General features: G+C 48.4%; 1 protein-coding gene across 2 annotated transcripts in view; it reads left to right on the top strand.

Moving 5' to 3' along the window:
* Positions 1 to 26,703, top strand: part of SORL1 (sortilin related receptor 1) — a 152,108-nt gene that overhangs the window by 66,132 nt on the left and 59,273 nt on the right. For both annotated transcript variants that reach the window (XM_036088009.2, XM_078058847.1), the window contains 9 exons: positions 8,332 to 8,510; positions 10,042 to 10,228; positions 14,097 to 14,225; positions 14,727 to 14,812; positions 18,475 to 18,647; positions 19,729 to 19,860; positions 22,110 to 22,201; positions 23,458 to 23,704; positions 24,377 to 24,515. In XM_036088009.2, coding sequence (XP_035943902.1) covers positions 8,332 to 8,510; positions 10,042 to 10,228; positions 14,097 to 14,225; positions 14,727 to 14,812; positions 18,475 to 18,647; positions 19,729 to 19,860; positions 22,110 to 22,201; positions 23,458 to 23,704; positions 24,377 to 24,515 — 1,364 coding nt within the window. The remainder of the gene's footprint in view (positions 1 to 8,331; positions 8,511 to 10,041; positions 10,229 to 14,096; positions 14,226 to 14,726; positions 14,813 to 18,474; positions 18,648 to 19,728; positions 19,861 to 22,109; positions 22,202 to 23,457; positions 23,705 to 24,376; positions 24,516 to 26,703) is intronic.

The raw sequence follows: 26,703 nt of genomic DNA, 5'->3' as shown, positions 1-26,703 counted from the left end.
CGTAGCATCTGGTTTCCCACCTGTGCTGAGTAGGTTGGCCTCAAGCAAGCCAGAGGGAGGCCAAGCACTGGCGTCTGGCTGTTCTCGGCTCTGTGTGGCGCTGGTCAGCTCCTGCGTGGAGCCAAGAGCCGGGAGCAAGTCCTGTTTGTACACAACACTCTATCCACCTTCCCATTGGTGTGTGCTTAGATGAGGACAGTCACAAAGCCCTGTGCTTCCCACATCTCTCCTGCCATTTATTTATTTATCCATTAACTTATCAATTCCCATCTGGCACGTTTTAGCAAGCACGAATTGTGCTGGGGAGTGCGTATTGCATATCTAAAGATAAAGAGGATCTGTCCCCTCCCTCGTCAGGAGCCCATCCTCCAGGGGTAAGACACACAAGTAAACAGTGGGATGGTGGGGACTCGGCGGCGGGAGAACGCCAGCAGGGGACACAGTTTGGCTCCCTGGGCAGCATACATGTCATTCTTCGTGTGGCCGTCCCATCGTAGAGTCAGTTTCTGAGGTTCCCTGTTTAACTTCTCTGCAGATGGCATTTGCATTCCAAGCCGGCTCCCGTGAAGTAGTTAGCATGATTCTAGTCCTCTGACACCATCTGTCGGTGCATATGTGCTCAGGGAACGCAGCGTCATTGCTGCAGCAGCCGGAGCAAAACACGACCGGGAAGAGAAACCCGCTGCCAGAAAATCACCATGCCCCCTTCGGATGCTTAAAAATGACTGCGGGGTTTGTGGACCGGAGGGGTTATGGGCACTGTAGCCCCCTTCTATTTCTGCAGGTTATTTGGAGGTATCCATGCGTATGGTTCAAATAAAGCACTTGCAAGTAGGAAGGATATATTCCGGCCTCCTCTCGACAGGTGCATGTGTCCCAAATATCAGTCAGAGCTTGGCCTAAATCTGTGTAGCCACCTGGCATTTACTCAGTAGGTTGCTCTCAGAGATTTTTTTGCTGCTTCTCGGGCTACTCTGCTTTTGACCTGTCGCTGTGTGCTATCAGCTTCATCAGAAGACAAGCAGGAAATAATACTGCATCTAGTTCATAGTCTCCGACCACAGCGGTGACTTACTGTGATAACCGAGCATGAGTGGAGGAAGGGTTTCTGTTGCTGGGCTAGGGCTTCGGGCCCCTTCAAGTCTGGCTTCCCTGACCACAGTGATGTCTCTCCTGGAGTCTCAGCATTTATTGGCGGGCTCATTAATTGGGCCTTGATCACATATGGGCTTCTTATCATCAGTTACCTTTTCATTATATGCCTGAATTCTTCAACTCATTAGCAAGGTCTTTTGACCAGTATTTCTATTCTGTACAGGCTCGCAGGCACTTTGTAAATGTTTGATCGGTCAATAAATAGGTCATGCACACTTAGTCTTCCAAGATTGCTTATTTCTTTACTGATTTATAAAACTGGAAGGGGTGCGGAAGTGTGGCAGGTGCATGGCTCTGAGGGGACCACTCCCACCGTCCTCTGTGTAATGACAATTTCTGGAGCTCAAGTAGGAATCGGGGCCCCCCTGGATGTGTGCCCCCCAGAGGCACCAGGGCTGGCCCAGTCCGCCTTCCTCTGAAATAATGTGACTTGTCAGTAGATAGGGCCCAAGCTGGAACTTGAGCATACTTCTGTTAGACGTCATCTAAGGTCAATGACAACAAACGTTTGTTGAACACGGACAATGAACCAGACGTTGTTCTAGGTACCGAGTGTGCAAAGGTGAGTGAGGCAATCCATCAGGAGCTGCTCATGCCCCCTGTGGCTCTATTATGTTTCTGAGCCAGCTGGAGAGAGAGGCCAGGGCAGGGCTTATTCTGAAAGGGAGCATTCTTTTTTTTTTTTTTTAAAGATTTTATTTATTTATTTGACAGAGAGAGAGATAGCTAGAGCAGGAACACAAGCAGGGGGAGTGGGAGAGGGAGAGGCAGGCTTCCCGCCGAGCAGGGAGCCCGATGTGGGACTCGATCCCAGGACCCCGGGATCATGACCTGAGCCGAAGGCAGACGCTTAACGACTGAGCCACCCAGGCGCCCCTGAAAGGGAGCATTCTGACCCAGAGCCTTAGGGAAGAAAGCCATGCGGGGTAACATCAGGAACTCTCATAAGAGTTTTGGTGGGGACAGAGGTTGGAACATTGCTTAAATAAGAATGAGGCTTTTGTTTTGTTTCGTTTCGTTTCGGTTGTTGTTCTTTTACATTATTCATGTCTTTCTTTCCCTGATTAGCCCAGATAAGGAAGAGTTGACTGTTATTTGTCTCAGCTTCTGCCTTGACTCTCCACTGAGGCTGTTACCTTTGTTGTTGCTAATTGAAATTGAGAGCAAGAAGTGGAACGCTTTGTTTTGCTCTTGTGTCTGCATGTCTGAAATGAGTAAATAAGAACCCATTCTGGAGATTCACATATTCATCCGATCAGCATGCTGTCACGGTGAACCTGCTCAGGGGATGCAGGGTTTTCTTATGTATAATCCCTGTGTCCTTCAGAAAAGGGGCTGCTGTGTTCTTGAACTTTGACCAAAAAAACAAAACAAAACAAAACAAAAACCCAAACACAAGTTCTTTGGCTTGATCATGAAAGATAAGATCAATTTCCATTTCTTCTTGCTGGTTTACCTGCCAGCAAAATGCTGTCCTTGGTGGTTAATAATAGTATTTTGGACTTGCCCAACAGCGTCTTTTCCCCACGGGAGGTTTCTGATTTCGTAGGGCTTCCCCACAGAAGTCCCTCAAAGATCGTGCAGAGATTACACCCAGGAGCTGTTTTCTCAGGACCTGAGTTCTGGAGGCAACGCCCCGGTTCGAGAACTTGGGAGATGGCAGTTAACTTGCATGCTTGATGGCAGCACCTAATGCCAATGGTAACACTTAGTGGGACAGTTGCAGAGAGCCGCCCCCGCCTGCTACATTTCCACCCTCTCTTGGTTTCTTTAGCCTTTGGGTTACAGTGGATCGGGTGTTACCACCTTTTAAACTGTTAAGAGACTCAGTAACGGGGTTGAAAAAATACAATGCAGTTCATTTCATCTCCTTTAGCAAATGTTAATTAACGCCCCTTCTGTGTGCCAAGAAAGGTGCCAGGTGCCAGGGGCAGAAAAGTGAGTAAGTGGGTTTGTTCCTGGCACATGGCAGTCTAGTAGGATATGCTTGCAAATTCAGGCCATGAAAACAGAGTAGAGTATAAGGTAGAGGGAGCCCAGGGGGCTGTGGGAGCACAGAATGGGGGCCAGGAGAAGGAAGGATGGGGGAGAGGGAGCTTGAGCAAGGTTGGAGTGCCATTTCGGGGTTAGAAAGACCTTGGGCACAGGGTGCCCAGCATGAATCAGCATGGAAGGTATACGGTTTTAGTACCGATAGTATGCAGATTGCAGGGAGGAGGTGCTGAGACATGGGGATTGAGGTAGGTGTAGGTAGGGGCTAGGAGCTGGAGGACCGCGCTTGCTGCGCTGGAGCGATCAGACTTGGCTTTTGAAGTGGTAGTGTCCCTTTAGAGTTTTCAGTAGGGGAACGACGTGGCTAGATACGGCTAGACGTGGCGTTACAGAAAGGGGGCCCTGGTAAGCTGAGGAGGATAAATTTAAAAGAAGCAAGATTGGAGGTGAGAACGGAAGCTGGGGGGTGTGGGGGCAGGATTAAGCATTTTGGGGGCAAAGGCGCAGGACTGCTCTTGACCAGCCTGGGGTGATGGGGTGCACTGATCAGGCCCTGAAGGGCCCTGGGATGGATGCATGTGGATTTGGACAAGTCGGACCGGATTGCTCTGGGCTGTGCATGGGGAGAGGTCTAGCAGGAATCTACACATATCCCATCATCTGCTCTGGCCTTCCACCAGCCCCTGCACGCATTTTCTCTTGATTACTGTGATGGAAGATCTTCCAGTCTTTGCTTGGACAGTTTGAGTGATGGGGAGTGGCCAGATCAGAAGGGGCTTTCGTTTCGCTTTGGGACGGTTTGTTGATCGTTTCTTCATTCCCTCACCCTGTTTATCTATTTATTCCTTTATGAAGGAAAGTCCTCAAGTCAGAGAGAGCCTGAATTCTCTTCTCTCTGGTTTCTGGTTAGGGGGCCTGGTTCTGCTCCCAGGACACACAGACACAGGGTGTTTCCTCCTTCACCTGAACACCTTGCAGGTATCTGAGCCACGCCCGCCCCAGTCCCTCCCGCGTGTCTCCCATTCCGTGGCAAATGGCTCCACTTCCTTTCCTCCGATGCCATGGGATCCCAACTCTCCACCACCTGGGTGTCCTTTAGGCCTACCTCCCCATGTCAATGCTTTTAACACGTGGGGCCCAGGTCTGACCCCAGCATACAGGGATTAATACTGATATGGCTCGGGACGTTCAGTTCCTGCTAGTGAACACCCGAGACTGGTTTTACTCTTTTGACAGCCTCCCTACTTTTTAGCTTCTACTGAATTATTTAAAAAAAATTGAGGTATCCATTTGCACACCATGAGATGCTCAGGTTGTAAATACACCACTTAATCATTTCTGGAGGGTGCTTGTCAAGATGCAGAGAATTTCCATCACCCCAGAAAATACCTACGTGCCCCCTCCCAGCCAATACCACCGCCCCTACCCTACCCCAGTTAGAGGCAACTGATGGTCTGATTATATTTTTACCACTGTAGGTTAGTTGGGCCTATTACAGAATTTCCTGCATTTGTATTTGGCTTCTTTTACTCAGCATATTTTTGAGATTCTATCTCTGCTGTGGCTTATATCAGTAGCTCAAGTTCAGTTTAACTACTAAACAGAGAGATCCTTTTTTTCTTATGAATTTTATTAAAGACCAGATTTTCTCCATCCTGTATCTGAGCAGGTGGGTTTTTGAAACAACATGTGGAACTTCGTTCTCATTTTTGCTTCTCCTTTTGATGTAATAAAAGGGTTTTGAACCCTGTTTTGGCATTAATTGCATTATGGGTACAATTAGCCCTGTCTGCTTTGCAGATCTGATAGATTGACCTTCCATATTGTTATTCATATCCTTGACGAAGGCGTTGAGCGGTGTGGGGACCAGAGGTCTCATCTGGGGTTGAGGTCACACGATATGTCAGCAACCAGCACGCTTGGGACTTACTTGACCAACAGTGCATCTTATCTAGCTGTGTGGCCCACAAAGATCCTTATGAAAAAAAGAAATGTTTTGTATTATTACCCTCTTCTTCCAATCAAGGATTACCACGAGAAAAGGAAAACAGGATTCGTTTGTTGTGACTTGTATGTGAAACCATGTGAATCCCATCCCTGACTGACTTCCTTCTGTTCTAAGACCCATCAGATCAGCTGTTACCATTCTTGAAACCACCTTTTCTTCTTTAGGGAAGTAAAGCTGTTCTTCCTCCTCTGGGCTTTGAGAGATCTCTGTCTGTTCTCCAGGATTCTTTCTGAGATTCTTAGAAGGAACTCTGCAATCGTATTTTTAAGTCTTTCCATTCCCTAGAACGTGCACTCTTTTGCGCTTATTTTCTTTTAATGTCACTGATTTTTTTTCCTGCCTTGTCCAGTTTGAAGATGATTCTTCTTGATAAAGATACAACCAAAATAGAAATTGAGTGGTTCTGACTTTTTTTTCTTGTTGTTACTATTTAAACCATTGACTGTCAGAAGGATGATCCTTTCTAGTTCTTTATAGAATTTTTTGCTAATTCTTTGTAGAATTTACCAGGCAACCATCCCACCATCCCGGTGACCCACTAATCTACCACTTATTTTTATAATTTGACTCACTTTGAATTTAAGTTGTTTGGCCACTGTTCCTACAGATCACTTGCTGTAAGAATAGCAGATCACTGCTGCTCTTGACTTTTTTGCCTTTGGTTATAAGACTCTTTCCTCATCATGAACATGCTGTTTAAAAATCTGAGTTCATCAAGGACCTAGCTGGACAGCTAGCCACATGGTAGAGTCTTCAGTTGAGTATCTGTCAACACTTCTTTTACTTAGTGCATCTGTGGTTATATTTATTCTATTAAATGACCTTCCCATCCTCCTGAGAGTTTCTGACCATGGGGTTTATGTCTGTATTTTTATCTGGACGTTTTGAATCCTCCATTCCTAAAGGTTGGGGTCTTTTGTGATTGGAGGAGCACAGAGATCACTTGGGTTTGTTTTCTTGCAAGGTTCTTGTTATTTTCACATCATCAAAACAAGTCCTCCTCTAGGGATCAGAACTTGGTCCAGAGTAGATGATCCCTCAGACCATTGCAGTGGTAATGTGACCTGCCCCTTCCCCGAAATTCTGAAAAAGCATCATTTTCTAAATGCACAGTTTATGCTTGAATACATGGCTGTGCTTGGCCATGCACCTGCTTCTTCGTCTCATTCAAGTGTCCTCCCAGAGTCCTCTGGGAACCTCTCAAGAAATGGGATGCTTCAATTCCTAAGGTTATCTGGGGTTTGAGGAGCTCTTAAATCGAATTAACTAAGCAATGTGAAAATAGATGGACTTCCAGCATTATCACAGAGCAGATGGATGGCTCCCATCTGCCTGGATAATGGACCGATGCTGCTGGAATAAGGCAAGCAAACTAGTTCACTTATCCCCAGATCTGTTTCAAAATTAGCTTCAACCAAAAGTGTTTCAACCAGAGGAGAATTTGTCCTCTTTGGGAGATCTCTGGAGGAGTCACTTAGTCCTCCCTGACATTCATTACTTATGTTCCCTTGTAGCGGCCCCCCCCAACCCACCCATTTGAACCTGCAGCCTCTTGCAGATCCATTTTAGTAATCTCACCGGGGGAGGAAGTATTTGGATCGCATGATGTCGTGAAAAGATTTATGTCAAGGATGAGGATGCTGAGGGAGTCAAACTAAAATCTCAAAAATAGGGGAAAGGTGAAAGAAAGACGTTGTGTGTCGTTAGGATTTCAGACCGAACCTAGAGCTCCGTGGAAGCTCTCACTGAGCGGTTTCTCAGGCTGAACACATCGCCAGCGTACTGGGTGATGAAGTAAGTGTTAGGCAGATTTTCCCCTTCTCCTCCCCTTCAATACAAAAGATAATTTAAAATCAGCACAATTATTTTCAGTGCTGATTTTTTTTTAAGAGAGTGCTTTCTTGTTCTGAGGTAGTCCTCCTTGGAGAGTTCTCTCTGCACATATTTTTTCCTCCAACTTAAAAATCTGTCAGACCACAGGAAAAGGTACAAGAATTGTGTAAAGAACACTCACATAAGTTCACTCAGAATCAGCAGTTGTTAACATTCTGCCAATTTGCTTTACTTCTGTCAGTTATGTGTTCATCCTGTCTGCCTGTCTTTCCATCTGTCTATCCTTCTTTGCCGAGTCATTGGAAACAAAGTTGCAGCCATCATGCCCCTTCACAGCTAAATACTGAAAACATGTATCTCCCATAAATAAATTTCCTATGCAATCAGAATGCCATTATCACACCTAAGAAAATTCACAGGAGCTCAGTGTCCCTTATCCACTGTATTTATATTTATATACTGACAGCTGCCTCCCCCCACCCAATCCAGGATTCAGTCAAGGTTTACACATTGCATGTGGTCGTTAACGCCTCTTTAGTCTCTTTGTAACAAGCCTTCTGCCTTCTTTTGTTGGTTTAAGTTTTTCACGGCCTCACTTTTGCTTTGGAAGAATCCAGACCAGTTGCCATGTAGAATGTCGCCCATGCTAGATTGTCTGGATGTACAGAATAGCACGTAGACGATGTGCTATCCGCAGGGCTTTCTCCAGGAGGCCTGTAACATTAGATTGTGCCATTGTTCGTGGTGCTGAGTCTGGTGGAGGCTGTGACTCTGGTCCACTGTAGAATTGCATTTCCCCATTTGTAGTGAATGATTCATCTGTGGGTTGGTCGTTTTAGACCATGTGAACACCCCGGTCCCCAGCACTCCTTCCACCCAGTGGTTTTAGCATCCAGTGATCATGTTGCCTGGTTCATTACTAGATTGTGGGTGATGGATGGTCATTTTCTCATGCTGTCATCGTTTTCACATTATATCAGGTAGCATTGTAATATAAGAAGAACATTTCCCTCCTTCCCTTCTCTGTCCCTTTTTGGATCATTCAGAGACCCTTACCCTATTTTTATTTAGTGTATAATCTGTTACCATCATTTTTCTTTTTATGTTCAGATTGTCCCAAACTGACCAGCTGGAGCTCCATCGAGCTGGCTGCCGTGTCCTTTTGCACCCATCACATTAGTCCCTGAGCCCTTCCTTGCTTTCTGGTACAACCCTGAACGTTCTCTGCCTCAGCCATTTCTCCAAGGAGTCCTGGCTCCCCTCCCTAGAGAATGTTACCTGGAAACCAAGCCTTTGCCCTAGAGACTCTAACCGCGAGGATCCTCTTCCTCGTTTTTGGACAGATACAGCACCAACGAAGGGGAGACCTGGAAAACGTTCATCTTCTCCGAGAGCCCAGTGTTTGTGTACGGACTCCTCACGGAGCCCGGCGAGAAGAGCACTGTCTTCACCATCTTTGGCTCCAACAAAGAGAATGTCCACAACTGGCTGATCCTTCAGGTCAATGCCACGGATGCCTTGGGTAAGCCGCTGCCTCCTTGGCCCTTTTGGTGGAAACGTGCTGACCAGAGCATCAGCTTAGGTCCTCGGTAGCTCGGAGAGTGTAGCCGCGCAAGGAGGTGCGCATGTATGCAGTGAGTGACTGGGACGTGCGAAGAGAGTTACTCAGGCCATTCTTGGGAGGACCTTGTGTTATCTCGTGCCCTCATTCCCTGCACAATCACTGGTACACAGTAAGCTTAGGTATACATGTGTTTAGCATGTGAGTAAATGAAAACTGTTCTTCCCAGTCAGCGGTTCTGGTTTGACAGATCAAGCGAGTGACTCCCATGTGAATGGCCAGGTACCAGACGAAGCAGGGTCCTCCCAGCTGTCTAGGATCTCCTCTGCGTCCGCTAGGGTAGGCACAGGACTTACAAGGAAGCAGGGAGAGGTGCGACTCCGCATCTTCCTTCCTCCCCTGTTCCCCCTCCCGCGCCACCCCCCCCCCCCCGCCCCCTGCAGCCCTGCTCTTTCCTCCTCCTCCTGCCTGGGCGCAATCCTTCCAGCTGACTGAAATGTCCCCTCTGCTCCCCAGTCACTTTCCGCTGATTGAAATCCTTTCCCTGTTTCAGGATCAAGTGCGCTTGGCTGCTAATATCCCCACCAGAGGACCTCCCCCTCTTCTCTGTGTCCAGAGCATAAGCGTACTCCTCACGCCCTGAATTCTGCATTTGTGTCCGTCACCCTGTTTGTATCATTCCCCATCAACTAGATTATAAGGTCCTCGGAAATAAGAACCTGTCCCGTGCATGTGTATTTTCCACCCACCGGACAGCCAGAGAGCTTAACAGTCAGGGTTTAATAAGTACTTGCTGATGGGAATGGCGACGAGCTGACAGCTTTTCATCAGTTTTAGGCAGCATGTAATCTGATGGAAGACATGTCTATAAAGAAGACATAGAGTACCAGTGTAGACATAGGCATACGTTGGAATTCCTGTAGAAACCACTCTACTTAAATTCCAAGTGAACATGGAGCGATCATCCAGGCTGTTCTGCCGTTTCTCAGCCTCCTTCCCTGGAGATTCTGTACCTTCCAAGTAGTGACAGTGAATTGTCTATTGCTCTCTTGGGCTGTTGCTTCCAGGCGTGCCCACCCTGCCCAGGAAGCAGGTGGGAGGCAGGTGGGAAACCATACTCCTGAAGGCTACCATCTATCTATCCAGGATCCAGCCTGACCCGAACTCCCTGGGCTGTAAACCCCTCTGATACCTACTTCTGGAGGGAACTGCAGAATCTGCTAAATTATTTCAGAAGCTTTTAGAGGGTGCCCAGCTTTCTCAGAGATGAGCATCTCTGTTTCGGGAGGTACCATGTCCATTGGCATGGGTGCCTCCTGGCGTCACAGCAAGCTGATTGGAGGCTTGGGATAGCTGCAGAGGCCCGTGTGCCTGCCGAGCAGCAGCAGGGTGTGCTGGACGCGGGTGCTCGGGCCCGGGGCTGGGGAAGACGGGAGAGCCTGCGTGCGCAGGTCTCCCTCAAATGCTTCCTGCTGCGTTTCCTTTTCCCCAGGGGTGCCCTGCACAGAGAACGACTACAAGCTCTGGTCGCCATCTGATGAGCGGGGCAACGAGTGTTTGCTAGGACACAAGACCGTTTTCAAACGGAGGACTCCCCACGCCACGTGCTTTAACGGAGAAGACTTTGACAGGCCGGTGGTCGTATCCAATTGCTCCTGTACGCGAGAGGACTACGAATGGTTGGTTCTTCTTCGTTCCCCGGGGGCTGGGTTGTGTCTTCCTCAGGCAGCAGCGTGGCCCCCAAGACTAGGGCACGGTCCCTTCCCCTGAGCAAAAGAAGGCAGATCAAAGGAAGTCACTAGGTATTAAGCATTTTTTTTTCTGTGCTAGGCACCTTTTGCCTAGTTTATTCCATTTCGTTCTTATAGCTACGAAATGAGGGAGAGGTGTCACACCCTAGGGAAGCTGCAGTAGCTGATTTAGGAAGAGATCACCCTGGGATTTATTTCTATGAGGGCAGCTTCAAGATTCCATTGTCGGTCACGCTCCTTTTCCTTGGGGAGCCCTATGCTGCAGAAACGAGGGAATGTCAGCCCATATATATATATTTGTATGTTCCTCCGTCCTGAAGCAGAGTACCCAAGGCATGGCTGAGAAAGGGGGAAGCAGAAGAAGCCGCAAGCGCACAAATAATGTGGCTGGAGAGGGAAAGCTGCAACACACCTTGGAGGAGGAATGGGTGCTTTTATTGTGATTATTGGCAGGAAGGAGGAGACTGATGTGCTTCTGGCAAATCGGGAAGTTTTGGGAGGCTGTGCTGTTTGAGATGGGCCTTAAGGAAGTACCTGAATCTGTGGACGGGAGCAGTCTGAGATGTGGCCGCCTTGGGGAGGGGTGGAGGCGGGGAAGGCATTGGAGTTTCGGCTCGGATGCCTTGGAGGTATAAAGTGAGGCCAGTGAGTGCAGCTGAGGCTGATCCGGGAGGGTGGAGACAGAAAGGGTACGGGCCTTATTCTGTAAGCAGGCGGGGGTCTTTGAAGGCTTTTGAGGAGAGTCGATGATCAGAACAGAGCTTAGCTTTAGAAGAGGATTCTAGCTGGAAAGCGCATAGGATCTCCGAGCCCTGAGGCAGTCCTTTGAGTCTGTAATCCCGCATAAAATCACCCCAGGCGAGGCGGGTCTTCTGTAGAGCATGGGTATCAAACTAAGCACGTAACTCATTTCTCAGTAGTTGCCAGGCCCCTAAAAAACTAAAGTTTGCTTTGGGAAGCCACACTTATCTTGACAAAAGCCAGAAGCCTCTGATAGGTGCTAGTCCAGGGGTTGGACCAGGGCCACGGAGTAAACGCTTTCGGCTTTGCCGGCCGTATGGTCTTTGTGGGCAGCTCCACGACTGCTCACGGTAGCATGGAAGGAGATGTAGGTGGCGAATGGGGCCATGGCTGTGGCCCCATAAAGCTTTCTTTGCGAGAACAGCTAACCAGGCTTAGCTAGCTCCTGCCCTAGACCAGTGCTTCTGGATCCCGAGTGTGCGTGGGCATCACCTGGGATCTTGTGGAAATGCCGGCTCTGATTCTCTAGTTCTAGCCAGGCTCCGGCTGATCCCGGTGCTGCTTATCTGTAAACCTGTCCTTTGAACAGCAGGGTTTTGGACCGTGCAAGATGTGCATTACCTTTGAAAGCTCCGTGGCTCCAAGATAACAGCGTAGACCCTCCCACTGCAAAACCACAGAGCTGTTTGATGTTCCCAGAGGTGTCATTCCAGTGCCCCTTTGCTGCCTTCTGCTCTCCCTTCGATACCCCCGAATTGTAATTCTAATCGGAGAGTTTTTGCTGGCCCGAGGTCCCCCTGACTGTAGAGGCCCAGGCCCTTGATGGAACAAAATTTTAGTGCTCTCTTTCCTCCCTCTCGTATCCCCATTAACTACTTGAAAACAAAATGAAGTAAAAAAACATGCAAGAAAATCTAACAACTCTTTGGTTTTTTTTTTTTTCTTAATGACCACTACTGTGCTTTTTCTCTAAAATCTGCCCCTCTTCTTCCAAAACAACAACAACAACAAACCAAAACCAGAGGCTGATGTGCCTTCTTGGTAAACTGGCCTGGCTCCCGCTGGTCCGCACGCTCGCCCCAGCAGACTCATGGAAACCCACGAGGTGCTGAGCCTTTCTTATAGACCAGGAAAACCACCTGCCCTTGCCCCTCACGGAGTTGGGCTTTAGGCCACATGAGATCGTGAGGGTGATGGCCCAAGGCCTGTGTTTGTGCAGCTGCTGGAAAGAAGCTGGCTGGACTGCGTGGCTCTTGGACTGTGGCCGTGAGGAAAGAGATGGTCTGAAGGTTGATAGCAGGAGGGGAAATGAGAATGAGGGAACTTGTAGTCTCTGCATTAGTTCAGCTCCTCAGGGACAACTACATTGGAAAGTCTGGTTGCTTCTGACAGTCCTTTCTGACCTCTCTGGGAAGCCCAGCCACTGGCCCGTATGTTCCCTGATTTCAGAGATAGTCTCTTTCAGAAGCTGCGCTTGACTCTCCAGTGTGTATTCACAGCCTGTTAGAGGCCATAACCTACAGATTGAAGAAACCCCCCTAAGAACGGGTGCTTGCCATTGGAGGCAAATATGTGATTAGCTAAAGCTCCACCTGGCCCCGAAAAAGATTTTAAGCAGCCGTTCAGTAAAAATTACCTAATTTAATGAATGAGACCTGTTCAGTACAGTAATAAAGCTCTCCCTTCTGAAAAATTCCTACAAATTGCTAAATGTGGATTATGACACAATAAACAACACAAACCACTTAGCCATGGACCTGTTAATACTTCTCGTGGAGAAGGTGTTAAGTAAGTATTCATTGGACTGAATAGAGTAAATGAAGCCTTTTGAGTAGAGCACATCAATGTGGAAAATTCCTTTGAATTAGAGTTTAAGTTTTGGTCAGGGCTTCGGGAATTAGCTAGGGCAGTTGCCTCATCTTGGGGTTGTTGAATGCAGTCCGGACAAGTCATGCAGTGAAGGGCAGAGTTGGGACTAGACCTTGCTTCCCTGCTTCCTGCTCTGGGGCTCTGCCCTTGGAGATGGGTGTTTTGGCAGAGATATGTGGCCCTCAAATTGTGAAAGGTCTCGTGGACCAAAGCACTGTGTCCCGAAGTGCAGGGTGAGACACCCAAGGTAATTTTAGGTAGTACGTGGACATGATCTTAAATAACATTGAATCTTTAATTTTAAAAAAAGGTTATTCTTTTAAATTTCCTTTTTAATTCTTCTAATCACATCAAGGAGAGAGGATCACTGGGTGCTAGTAACTTTTTACATTTCCTAATCCCCTTAAGATTTTATTTATTTTAGAGAGAGCAAGCATGAGTAGGAGGGGCAGAGGGAGAGAGAGAGGGGGAGAGGGAGAGAATCTCAAGCAGACTCTGTGCTGAGCACGGAGCCCGATGTAGGGCTCGATCCCAGGACCCTGAGATCATGATCTGAACCAAAACCAAGAGTCAGATGCCCAACCAACTGCACCACCGAGGCGCCCCCACTTCCTAATCCCTACTTAAAAAAAAATTTTTTTTTAAAGATTTTATTAATTTATTTGACACAGAGAGAGAGAGAGAGAGTGCAAGCAGGGGGAGCAGCAGGCAGAGGGAGAAGCAGGCTCCCTGCTGAGCAGGGATCCCGATGGGGGACTCGATCCCAGGACCCTGGGATCATGACCTGAGCTGAAGGCAGATGCTTAACCATCTGAGCCACCTAGGCACCCCCATTTCCTAATCCCCATTTCCTAATCCCTCTTAACAAAGACCAGGCAGACCCAGAGTCTTTGGGTAGGGAACTGAATCCAGCTAAAAAATTTAATATTATTTTGGTTTTTGGTATAATGATTTATATTGTTTTTGTCTTATTTTTGGCATATGATCATGGTTTTCCAATCATGGCTCAGATGTAAAGTTTCTTTTGAAAATGTGTTAATGTAAAAAGGTGAATATTCTTAAAAGGGACGTATTCGGTAACTTACATTAAAGCGGTAGGCGCTGTGGGAGAAGTCACAGGGTTTGGTACTGACGTGCCCCAAGTATGTAAACCAACGGCCCTAACGAACCCCAATTGCCTTTTTAGTGACTTCGGCTTCAAGATGAGTGAAGATTTGTTCTTAGAGGTTTGTGTTCCGGATCCTGAGTTTTCTGGGAAGTCCTACTCTCCTCCCGTGCCTTGTCCTGTGGGCTCTACTTATAGGAGAACAAGAGGGTATGTCTCACACCAGTCACCTTAGCCGGGACACGAGGGGTCTGCGCTGGGCTTGAGAGCAGAGAGGACCACCTGGGTTCCTTTCATACTCCAAGTGCTTGGATTCCAAGCTAGCAGGTCTCAGGGAGCTTGGGCAATATTTAGAATTAGGATGTTTACAGACTCTTCTATCCTCAGCGAGAAAAACGCAAATCTGTGAGCTTCTCTGCAGCTCTAGCTTTGTGTTAAGTCATAAACTTCAGCAAGGACGTGTCTTCACAGGAGTTTGTTGGAGAGCTATATGTAAACTTTTGCCCAGGACAGCTTCCCCACTGGGTGGGCTGCCCAGTGTAACTCTAAGCAGGGCCAATTCAGAACGATTACATGTCGTCTTGTCCTATAGGGAAATGAATAGATGAACGCTATTGTCCGTGGATAGGAAATATATTTCCAATTATGGAGACTTAATGACTATTCCTGATTGTGTCTAATCTCTTGCTCTTGGGGTGGGGGGGGTGACAGCTATCGGAAGATTTCTGGGGACACTTGTAGTGGAGGAGACGTTGAAATACGACTGGAAGGAGAACTGGTCCCGTGTCCCTTGGCAGGTAAGAGGTGGTTTCTTGCCTTTGAGTTCTTGAGATACTCACCACAGCATCCTCACAGTCTCACACAGGTCTAGTCTCATGGCTCTTCTCGCTTAGTGGAGGAAAGACATGGAAATTACAAGCATCACAGAGCTCCCCTTTTCCCCTAAGCTTGGTATCCAAACCAAATTTATTTATAGCCTTATGCTTTTGTAGGAATGGAAAGTATTTTTTGAGGGAATCCCCTTTTGTTCATTGAAAAGTGTTTATTCTGCATCTCTTGTATCCTAGGGATGGGTGAAGGGGAGGCTTTTATGTGTTCCTCGATCTGTTTGTCAGAGTTGAATATAGAGAGACTTGCGTCTTTTGGGGATGTAGCTAAGTGGTCTATCTTAACTTTTATAATAATAAGTATAATGAATACTTTAATGGAATTTCACACATTTTAATGTACTTTTCCATGTGTCGTCATTTTAATCCTTATCACTACCCAGTGGAGCAGATCCTGTCGTAAGCTCCATTTAAAAAAAAAATAAAGAAGCATGTTCAGAGAAGAGGGTTAATCCACCTATTTAAGGTCACACACCTGGTAAGTGACAGAGCTCAAATTCAGACTCTTCAGCCTCATGCTCTTCCTCGGATATTGCCCAAGTGGCAAATGAGTGTCATTCCCATCACTTTAGGGGATCATTATGCATGCTCATTAGGAAAAACTTCTCTGGAGTGAGTGCATACGCTGTAAAGGGAGAGTGTGGTCCAAACATGCTTTAAGTTGAGTGAGTGGTGTGTGGTATTTGCAATCTAGTCTCGAAATGATGATACTCTTGCAAATAGTTAATCTCTTAGCATCTTTCCTTTCCTGCTCTGTTTCTAGTACTTACTCGTGCAGAGCTTCCTTATTCCCTGTGAGCCCTTCCTCCTGCTCTGACCTCTCGGTGAAGGTGAATGGTTGGCGCGCACTCGCATCCGTGGCCGTGGTGTCTGATGGAACAGCCGTCAGTGCCCGCTGGATCGCAAGAAGCGTGTGGGCCTCCCCCGGCGGGGCAGAGCGCCCCCCTTGTTCGCTTGCTGCTTGCCAGTGTGCCCCGGTGTTTTTCATGCTAAGCTCATTAGTTCTTTAATTTAATCTTCCATCATTACCAGAGTAATTAACATCCCTCACTGTGGAGACTTCAAAAGAACACGGCTTCAGCAGATTCCCGCAAATGAGCAGATAATATTCAAATACGCTCCTCACAAGAGCTGTTATTGATGAGGGTTTGGGTGAGTAGGGTTTGAGTGATTGCTCTTAAGACATGCTTTTGTAATAAACATTTCTGGAGATAATTCAGCGAGGGACAAAACGGTTTAAAGCCATCTAAACCGGTAGGAAAGCTATTTTCTTTTTTTTTTTTTTTAAGATTTTATTTATTTATTTGACAGAGAGAGACACAGCGAGAGAGGGAACACAAGCCGGGGGAGTGGGAGAGGGAGAAGCAGGCTTCCCACGGAGCAGGGAGCCTGAGGCGGGCTCGATCCCAGGACCCTGGGATCATGACCTGAGCCGAAGGCAGACGCTAATGCCTGAGCCACCCAGGTGCTATTTTCTTTTCTGAGAGGAGAAAATAGAACAGGGAACAAAGTGGAAAAATCACATTTGTCATGTAGGCCACCTCCTAAATGAAGGCAAGGGTGTACCACGAAAGGAAAGGAAGCTTTCCTAGAGCTGACGGGAACTATAGCATCTTTGCAAAGAGGAGGTCGTCCGGGCATCTTGGAAGGATTTTTAAAAATGAAGTCATCCTTCTTCCTTTATGATTACTATAATAACACAGAGTCCAGGCGGTGCGCAGGTATGGCTGGGACTGGCCAAGAATTCTGTTCCTTTCCTAGGTTAAGTTTTGAACACGGAAATGCAGAACGTTCCTCTCTACCTAATCCTAAGGCAAGTCTCTCTGGACCCAGGCTCTGCTGTAAAGGCATCAGTTGGTTAGAAGAAAAACCGAAGCCACAGAATGGGGTTTGTGGACGTTAGAGACGTGGGTGGGAGGCTTGCTGCTGTGAGTGTAACCTCCGTGGCTCTCCGTGGCAGCTTCGATGAGAGTCCTTGGTTTCTGGGTCATTTACAGGCTCGGCAGGTTTCATCTTAACGATCCCCTTCACTGGGAATTGCGGTGGGAAGCTTTTCTTGAAAACCAGAGGAAGAGATCGGTTACCATGTGGTGGTGGCTTAGATGCTTTTGAAGTGCAGTGAGACCAAAGGAAGAGAAGGCAAACTTACCTTTATTAAAAACTGTAGGTCGAGGGGCGCCTGGGTGGCTCAGTCATAAAGCATCTGCCTTCAGCTCGGGTCATGATCCCGGGGTCCTGGGATTGAGCCCCACATCGGGCTCCCTGCTCAGCGGGAAGCCTGCTTCTCCCTCTGCCACTCCCCTTGCTTGTGTTCCCTCTCTCGCTGTGTCTCTGTCAAATAAATAAATAAAATCGTAAAAAAAAGAACAAAACCTGTAGGTTGATTTATTTTTGGGGTGCATTATCTGTGTGGGAGCCCTTGTAAAGCGGGTAGCTAGTGCGTGTGAACTCACTGAATGAAGGGGACGGGGGCGAGAGAGAGAAACGGTCACTGTGCGGGTGTGCAATAGAGGGGATCAGGTCCCACATGCAGCCTGCCGTCAAAGTGGTCGCGTTAGACCTGGATGCAGGTATGTTGTGCATCTCTGTCACTGTAGAAGGATCTGCATGTTTTCCATGCTGTTCCCTAAGCAGAAGAGAGGGAGCACCAGCTCTTCTAGTTACTCGTTGTCTGACGTCAGTCAGTCAGTCTTCTTAAGCACTCAGGGCCTCTATTTCTGCGTCTTAAAAAAACGACAGCATTAGCCTCTCTATCCCAAGAGGCAGCATTGTGTAGGGGGTAAAACACAGATTCTGGATCCAGGCTGCCCGAGTTCAAGCCTTGGTCCTGCCACTTACTAGTTGTGTGACCTCGAGTGCGTTAACCTCTCTGCTGTCCGTTTTCTCATTTGTAAAATTGAGCTCACAGTGGTCCTTCCACGATGTAGTCATTATACCAGTGAACGGTGCCTGGGACGTAGTGTGGACATTGTACAGGGTTTGTCAAGAAGAAATAGGACCTTTGCGAGGATTGTGTTGGGCAACGTTTTGTAAGTGTTCAGGGGCAAATGTACTGTTACTGTTGAAACTATAATAGGTTGATGTAATTGCTGTATGTCATTGTGAATAACATTGGATGGGTGAGCAAACAGATTAGCTACAAGTCTTCAGTGACTCAGGGTCTCTCCTCAACATGATTATGGTGCCATGTGATGCAGTCGTGTGACGAGGGAGAGCATGCCGAGTGGGGTAATTATTTTGTCATGTGTGACTCTAAAGACTTCTGGGCCGAGCTCAGAAGCGTGGATGTTGGAGCATGACTGGGGCCTCTAAATTAAAAAAAAAAAAAAAACAATTACAACAAGTAAGACAGTTTGCAGACGAGAAAACAGATTTACAGGAGTTGAAGTAACTTGCCCCTCAAGGCAGAAATGGGCTTCCACTTTTCACACCTTCTCAGTCTTGATTCCGATGCTCTTCCACTTGATCTGCGCCATGAGGTTTATGTGTGAGCAGAAAAAAGGTCAGACATGCTAGGACTCCTCAGCATCCCCCTCGTCCACCCGCTCTGTTGTTTGTCTGTGTCTGTGCAGAGGAGAACGAATTCATCCTGTATGCCATGCGGAAGTCCATCCACCGCTATGACCTGGCCTCGGGAGCCACCGAGCAGTTGCCCCTCACGGGGCTACGGGCCGCAGTGGCCCTGGACTTTGACTATGAGCACAACTGCTTGTATTGGTCTGACCTGGCCTTGGACACCATCCAGGTATGTCAACCCTCGGTCCGCTCGTGGGGGCCGTGCCTTGTGACCGCCCAATCCTGATAAGCTTCCTTCAGGACGGCCTAGGGAAATGGGTATTAGACGTTTTAAGTCGTAACTCCTCTCAGGGCTGATGGATGAAACCTTGCATTCTTCTGTTTTGGTATTTTCTTGCCCTGCCCACCTCTGTCCTCGTAGGAAGGACTAAGGGAGCCCCAAATCTGCCATCTTACTTGTAAGTGAGACTTCCCTTTTCCTGCCGGGAAGATTTGAGGACTAAGAGTATAGGATGATGAGTTACTATCATACCAGCTGCCTCTGAGGCGACCTTCTTCCCGAGCCATGATACAGGAACACGTGACGTACCCGCAGTTCACGTAATTACCCACTTCAGCTATTCGGAACACAGCCAAGAACCAGCAAGTGAACTATAAAGATCCCCTCACGGGCCAGATAGATAGCCATAGACTCAAGCTCATGCATTTTAAAGGAGAGCTATTTGATCTTTATTCATTGCCTATTTAATTCTTTTTAGAAAAGCAATTCCAACAAGTTTTATCCGGACTTCCAACCCAGCAGAAATGTTACAGTGCCTGGGTTTTCGAGGGGCTGGGGCTGGGGGACGCCAGCGACCGCTCAGTGTAGCTTGTCCCAGGGACAGCACCCGACGGCCAGGAGCTTCCCAAGGGAGGAGAGCCTAGAAAAGCCGACTCAAGAACTTAAAAATAACAGCAGTCTGGTTTCATTTATTTCAAAAGCAAACAGACTCGTGCTTCTCAGTAATCTCCGACCTCATTATTGGGATACAGTGTTGTTCAGTTATCAGCGTTCATAAGGATGATGCCGAGTAATATCAATGATTAAGTTCTGTGTAGCTCTAGAGTCTCCTTGGAAACAGGAAACCGTTAATACATTTTAGAAAAGCTTTGTTAAAAACCGGCTTCGCCCATGTGGAACGTTTACTGATAGAAGACATCTCATCCCTTGCCGGTCAAAGCCCGTGGAGTAAAGGGTTGCCATCCACGGGACTTGAGTTGGCACGAGGTCATTCGCGTACTCACAGCCTTTTTTCCCACCCTCTCTTTAGCGCCTCTGTTTGAATGGGAGTACAGGGCAAGAGGTGATCATCAATTCTGGCCTGGAGACCGTAGAAGCCTTGGCTTTTGAACCCCTCAGCCAGTTACTTTATTGGGTGGACTCTGGCTTTAAAAAGATCGAGGTATGTGTATCCCATGCGGTCCTTAATTAAGCATGCAGGGGGAGCACCTGGGCTTTGAGCCAGGTTTGACCCAGGGGGCGGAGCCAGTGTGTCCGACTTCTCTGGAAATTCTTTGAGAATTCCAGAGAGTGGACCAGCGGAGCCTCCGGGAAAGGAAGAAAAGGATAGTTTCAGAATTTGTGCTCATTGTCCTGAAGGTCCCACGTGAGAACAGGATTCCTGAACCCGTCAGCGATTTCATTAAGATGCCCCGAACGGTTCTATTTTGGCTAGCTGAGGCGTGTGGTGGTAACAATGATGATAATTATATAATACCATAGCATTAGTATAGTGCTGTATTGTCAGTGCTCTAGTATTATTGGAGTTGATTAGAGTAATTAAGACAATATCATGATCATGATTATGATTATTGATGACAACGAGCACTTATTCTGTGCCAAGCCCAGTTGGAAGCACTTTGCTTGAATTATTGGATTCAGTTCTCACGACAACCCTGTTAACAGTGCTCTTATTTGCCCACTTTACTTATCTGCAGCTTAGCGACCTGAGGCCACATGAGGGTAAGAAAGGGCCTCTCCAACACCAAAGTCATGGTCTCATAGGCACACTCACCTCCCAGAAGTCAAGGCTGAGGCCCTGGCTCACTGTCTCCACCCCACTTTGTACCAACTACGGGGGGACACGGCGTGTGGGTCACGTGGAAAGCTCAGTAGCGGCAGGGAGTCACCGTCGGGAGAAGTCACCAAGACGAAAGTCCCAAAGTCGAGCGCCAGAGCTGGGTTCAGTCTTCATTCTGGTAGCTTAAGTGACTCGGGCGAGTTTCTTATCCCCTGAAGCTTCAGTTTCCAGTGTCTGTGAGACAGACTGGATCCACCCCGTCGTCGGACGGGTGCTCTTCCTTGCATGGCGCCTGCCAGGTGTGCTCTGAGGCCGAGGATACAGGAGTAGGTGAGACACACACGTTCCTGTCCTGAGAGAGATGAGATGTGAGTGGAGGAAGCAAACCACTGAAGACATACGTCTATCAGTTCTGTCAGCGATGAGTCCTAGAGGGCCTGTCCAATGGGGCAGTGTGATCGTGTGACTGCGGAGGGGGCAGGAAGGCCTTGAGGATGTGGCGCCCGAGCCGAGCCCTGAGGAGAGGGCGGTGTCCACCTCAGAGTGTGGCTGGGGGAAGCGAGTGAGAAGACGCACAATGCCTCACACGCACTGAGTGGGGCACCGGTGGTCTTGTTATTACTGCGTCTCTCCTTTCTTTAACTGTGTGTGGTCAGCGCTTTGCCAGGTGCCGGAGGGATGCCATAAAGAGTAAGCGTCCATACCGCGCAGGTACCGTTTGTGCGAAATGGTAAGATGAGTCCCTGGCAAGAACTGTAGATGCTCGTTGAGGAAGGCAGGTCAGAGGAGTTAGCTGAGGAGCTGGGCCCGGAGGGGAGTTCTGAAGGAGAGACGCGATTTGATTATGGAGCAGAGGACAGGCCCGGGACGGGACGCGGTGAGAGCAGACAGACAAGTTGGAGTAAGTCAGGTTTCGAGAACCATGAGAAGGCCGGCCTCCCTGAAGTTGTCGGGGCTGAAGTGGACGAGAGAGAATATGGAGGAGAGAGAATTAAAAGTCTGTGGAGATTCTTTTTTTTTTTTTTTAAAGATTTTATTTATTTATTTGAGAGAGAGAGAATGAGAGAGAGAGAGAGCACAAGAGGGGGGAGGGTCAGAGGGAGAAGCAGACTCCCCGCTGAGCAGGGAGCCCGATGTGGGACTCGATCCCGGGACTCCAGGATCATGACCTGAGCCGAAGGCAGTCGCTTAACCGACTGAGCCACCCAGGCGCCCAAGTCTGTGGAGATTCTTAATCGTAAGGCCTGGGACGTTGAATATTTGTTTTGTGGACCGTGTGGAACCATTGGTGGCTTTGGAGCGTGGAGCAACGTAGGTGGGATAAATAAATAATACGTCCTGAGTACTTTGTGCAGATCTGTCCTCATGCCCCCAGAACCGGGGCACGGGCAACAGCGCCGGCCCCTCTGTCAGACCATGTAAGGATTGTCCCATGAGCCCGAGGAGGGAACAGCTCCTTCTGACCGGAAGTCAGGGCAGGCTTCCCAGATGAGTCTGCAGGGGAATCAGGCGCCCACAGAGGTGCGTGTCTGTGGGCAGTAGCCCAGCAGGAAACTGTGATGTGGGCTTTCAAGGAGCTCAGATCCATCTTGGCCTCCGCTCAGGCCCCGCCCCCTCCTATTTCTCGTCAGGTGGCTAATCCAGATGGTGACTTCCGACTCACGATTGTCAACTCCTCTGTGCTCGACCGGCCCAGGGCTCTGGTCCTCCTGCCCCAGGACGGGTAAGTGTGGCCCCAGAGGAAATCAGCATGTGGCGGATGCTGCCAACAGACATCTGTCTGCTCATGGAAGTGCCAACTGCCGGACGCAAACTTGTTTCTGATGATTGCGGTTGAAATAATCTGTTGACTTTGAGTCTTGAAACCAGAGCTCAGTCATCTTGTCAGGTAACTCCATTCCCCTTTTGTTAGCAAGCATCAGTCTCCACATCCAGATGTCTCACATCTGTGGGGTGTTTCTGCAACGAAAGGTATTATTAAAAGTCTCGCCGTAGATATAGCGTCGTCAGGCCTGGTTAGATATCGTAAGGATTCTTTATCTCAAGTTTGGCGCATGATGCAAACATATGATCCCTTCCATCTCTTCCCTGCCCAACCCCCACGGGTTTTCTTACTAGCAATTTATATGCTATATGGGAAATGCAAAGGTGTTTTTTAAATTAATTTCTTAACTTAAAGAAACATAGCTAAAAGAAAATTCTGCATTAGGCTTTCTATCCTTCTAGTATTTATGATTGAGAGATCTATTTTTTAAAAGGAAAAATATATATGTACTTCATTAAAAATATTAAGAGAACAGAAGTTTACAAAATGAAAAATATTTGTTTCCTCCTTTTTCACTTTTAACCCTTCTCCTTCATACTTCCTAGGGGTAATCGTGGTTAGTAGTTTCTTGTGTATCATTCAGAATTCTTTTTTATCCACGTGCAAGCACATAGCCTTAAGACACACGGACACACACACACTCATGCATCAAATAGAATTGTAGATATTTACTGTTCTGCGTGTTTTCAAAACCTTTAACATGGGTTGAAGATGATCTTTTCACGTGAGCACACATGAAAACATGTAGATTTTTAGGCATCAAAATATTCTATTATATGTACCATCATCTATCACTTTCTCTGTAGATTAACCTGTTGGCGTGTATACACATATATTCACCTAAAAGTGTATGTGTGTGTGTATACACACATAACACATACATAATTTTTTTGCTGGTATGAACAATGCTGTGATGAATGTCTTTGTACATTGTCGTCACATAACTTGATTGTATCTGTAGATAAATTCCAGCAAAGAAATTTCTGGGGCAAGAAATTCAGGGTGTTAAGTATTATAATTACAGCTTATGATAATAATACTGCCAAACTAACTGGCCTTCCAGTTCTAGAGAGGCTTCTTACCTCTTGGGGATAGTATCTCACTCCCGATTCCCTAGGTCGGATGTGATGTGTGTTCTTTCCCGGTTTGACCAGGGTGATGTTCTGGACCGACTGGGGAGACCTGAAGCCGGGAATTTATCGGAGCAATATGGATGGCTCTGCCGTCCATCGTCTTGTGTCAGAGGATGTGAAGTGGCCCAATGGCATCTCTGTGGATGACCAGTGGATCTACTGGACAGATGCCTACCTGGACTGCATCGAGCGGATCACTTTTGATGGCCAGCAGCGCTCGATCATCCTGGACAACCTCCCCCACCCCTACGCCATTGCCGTCTTTAAGGTGGGACTTCCTTTGCTCCCAGCTTTGGGCAGTCTGTTAGAGCAGGTGAAGAGCGTGCTGAGGTGAAGAGCTGCTACCTTGGGTTTTTGCAGAGATGCTTGTCTGACTAACTTCTAGAAGAATCAGCTCACTTCTGGATTTGAGACTGTTTTCTTTAGCGCATCTGGACGGATGTCAGACAGAGTTGCCAGGCGTCTGGGGCTGCTCACTGTTCCCAGTTCAGAAGGTTAAAGGTTGTTTCATAGAAAAATCCCCTTTTGCCCTCGAGTGCCAGTAGTTTGGGCTCGGTGTCTTCGTCTCCTGCTCACCTTGTGTCCTGATGGGTTCACATGGGCTCCGTCCCACCCGTGTGGCCAGCCACTGCTGCTTTGACTCTAGAGAACAGAATGGTTGGTCTTTCCTGCCACTGGGAAGCAGATTTCGAACTGAAAGGTTGGGCTGTGGTCAAACTTGAATGCTTCTCAGGTGGTGTCTGCCAGGCAGTTCCTTCAGGGTGACTCTTGGGTGAGGTCTGGACAAATCCACTGCCTTGCATTTCAGTGGAAATCTTGGTCGGGCTGATCCCTCACCACGGAATGTTAGGTGTCCTCTATGGGTGAACCCTTGTTCTTATTGAGGGCCCAGGATTGGAGACCCAGGAGCTGGACTGACGAGCAAAGGTTTTCTTTCTAGAATGAGATCTACTGGGATGACTGGTCGCAGCTCAGCATCTTCCGAGCTTCCAAACACAGCGGCTCCCAGGTGGCGGTTCTCGCGAGTCAGCTCACGGGGCTGATGGACATGAAGATTTTCTACAAGGGCAGGACGACTGGTAAGGAAGGCTGCGTCGCCGGCTTCATCTCTCCCTCGCTGTGATCTCCAGGAAGGGGCTGGGCGTGGGCAATCTCTGCCCGGGCAGGAGCTGACAGGCTGCGTCTTTATTGTCGTGACAACATGCCCATTATTTAATTTCTGCCTAATGACCTCTTAATTGCTTTTCTAACGGTACACAAACAGCTGGAAGACAGCGTGTTTTCGCCTGCCTAGAGTGTGATGCTTGGTGGGTAATTACACCCTCCTCCCGCCTTTGGCCCCTGACTGATGGGTGGCGTAGCTTCTGCTGCAGCTGGAGAAGCCCCGCGTGTGCTTACTCCCCATCTGGCAACCTCACAGGGAGCAGGGCTGGGTGTGCCCCCAGTTGCTGCCTGCCGATGGGAGTCCTGTCTCGTCCTCCGCTTGCCCAGATGACCTGTGGCTCATTGAGCACCTGCCCCCTTGTCATGCGAGGCGTCGTTATATGACGCATTAATTCACGTGTCCCCGCCTGAAACTCTTAAACCCCACGAAGAAGGAGATCATGTCTGCGCCCCTCCCCCCCGCCCCCCGAGACAACAGTCTGGCCACTGCCTAGCACTCGGTAGGGCTCAGTCTTTGTTGGAAGAGGTCATGAAAGGGGGCCAGCTGCCAGTGGGTGTGGACAGTAGCTGTCTTAAAGATTGTTGGGTGAGGCTTCAAGAGCTGCTCCAAGGCTTGTGACCTGCTTGCTGGTCCTGGAGAGCGAGACTGTGCCGCAGAAAGCCTCCTTCCTTACTTTCCGCCCTCTCCCTCTGTGTGCTACCCACACTGTGGGCTCTACAGGACGGAGAGAGCAGGATGCTCCGGGAAGAATAGTCCCTTTAAGAAGCACCCTGTTGATCTCAGCAGGATTAAATAGCATCCTGGCTCTGCTGACTCGCCTTTATTGACAAACTGCTAGGTTTCCTGTTTGGCAGCACAATGTTGACGTTGTTTTGTGGGTTTTGGCTTTGCTAAGAGAAGATTGACAAAGGGGAAAAAGATGGTTATAGATATCATTGTTTTTTGCGGGGGGACCAGTGAAGATAGCATTGAGAATACCCTTGCGAAACGGTAGAGAACTTTAGAAATGTAAGTCTGTATTATTATTAGGACTGCACCGGACCTGGGATGTGGGTGGGGCTGGTATCATGATCCACGGTTCCTAGATCAGGGAACGGCATCTCAGGGGCGAATTAGGTTTCTCAAAGGTCCCTTGCTAGTGTAGGAGCTGGGCCTTTGTTCCAGGTTAATCGAGGAGTCACCTCCTTCCCAGAGGAGGTGCCTATTTTAAAATAGGGAGAGATGAAGGACTCCTGCTTCTGGGGTCCCAAGGCTGAAACTCAGGGCCTTTGTTTGATGGAGGACCCTGAGCCCCTGCTGATGGGCATCGCTAGCAAGCTGAGTGAATCATCAGCATTTCTCTGAGTTAGTGCTCAGTCCGGAAAGCAGGTCTTCCTTTTGACAGGTGCTTGTAAGCATGTGCTTGCTGAGCACACGACCATTCCTGAAACACCATGTTCCGGTGAACCCGTGATCCTTGGGCTCCCCCCTCCCCGGTCTCGGCTGGTCGCTTGCCCCATTCCAGCTGATGCACAGTCACAGCTGGGTCCTGGGGAGTAGGAGGGAGGATGGTCTGTGGTCACAGCATGTGCCTGTGTTGTCTTCTTCATGCCTGAAAGAGTCACCTTCACTTAAACCATCCGAAGGAATTCTGGGAGTCCGCCTGGGGTCTGGCTGGAGGAGATGTGTGCTGGTGGGTAGAACACAGACCCGGGACCGTGCAACCTCATGGCCAGTCGCTGCCCCCTCCTTGCTCCTTCCCCCGTTCCTCCGTTGGCCTTTTGGATTCCCTTTTTCTCCCTTGTGTGAGCAGGATACTCGTGGCCGAGTTCCCACCCACAGGCACAGGGCCAGAGAAGCAAAGCTGAGATCTCTCAGATGGGCTAGTCTGGGTTCACTGAAAGCTTTTGAAATGGCATCTGGCTGCCAGCCCTGCCTGTGTGCAGTGGGTGCCTCTCGGCCTTGAACTTGTTTGCTCTAACCTGCTTGCTTTTTTGGACACTGTTTTGCAAATTCATTTTGCCTATGGGCCACCCCTGGTGCCAATCTTTATTATTTTTGTTGTCTGCTCTGAACACATACAGGACTGCCTATTAGCCATGCGTAAGATAATAATACACATG

This window comes from Halichoerus grypus, chromosome 11, assembly GCF_964656455.1.
Source record: "Halichoerus grypus chromosome 11, mHalGry1.hap1.1, whole genome shotgun sequence".
NCBI lineage: Eukaryota > Metazoa > Chordata > Mammalia > Carnivora > Phocidae > Halichoerus > Halichoerus grypus.
This window is presented reverse-complemented; position numbering and strand designations above follow the sequence as displayed.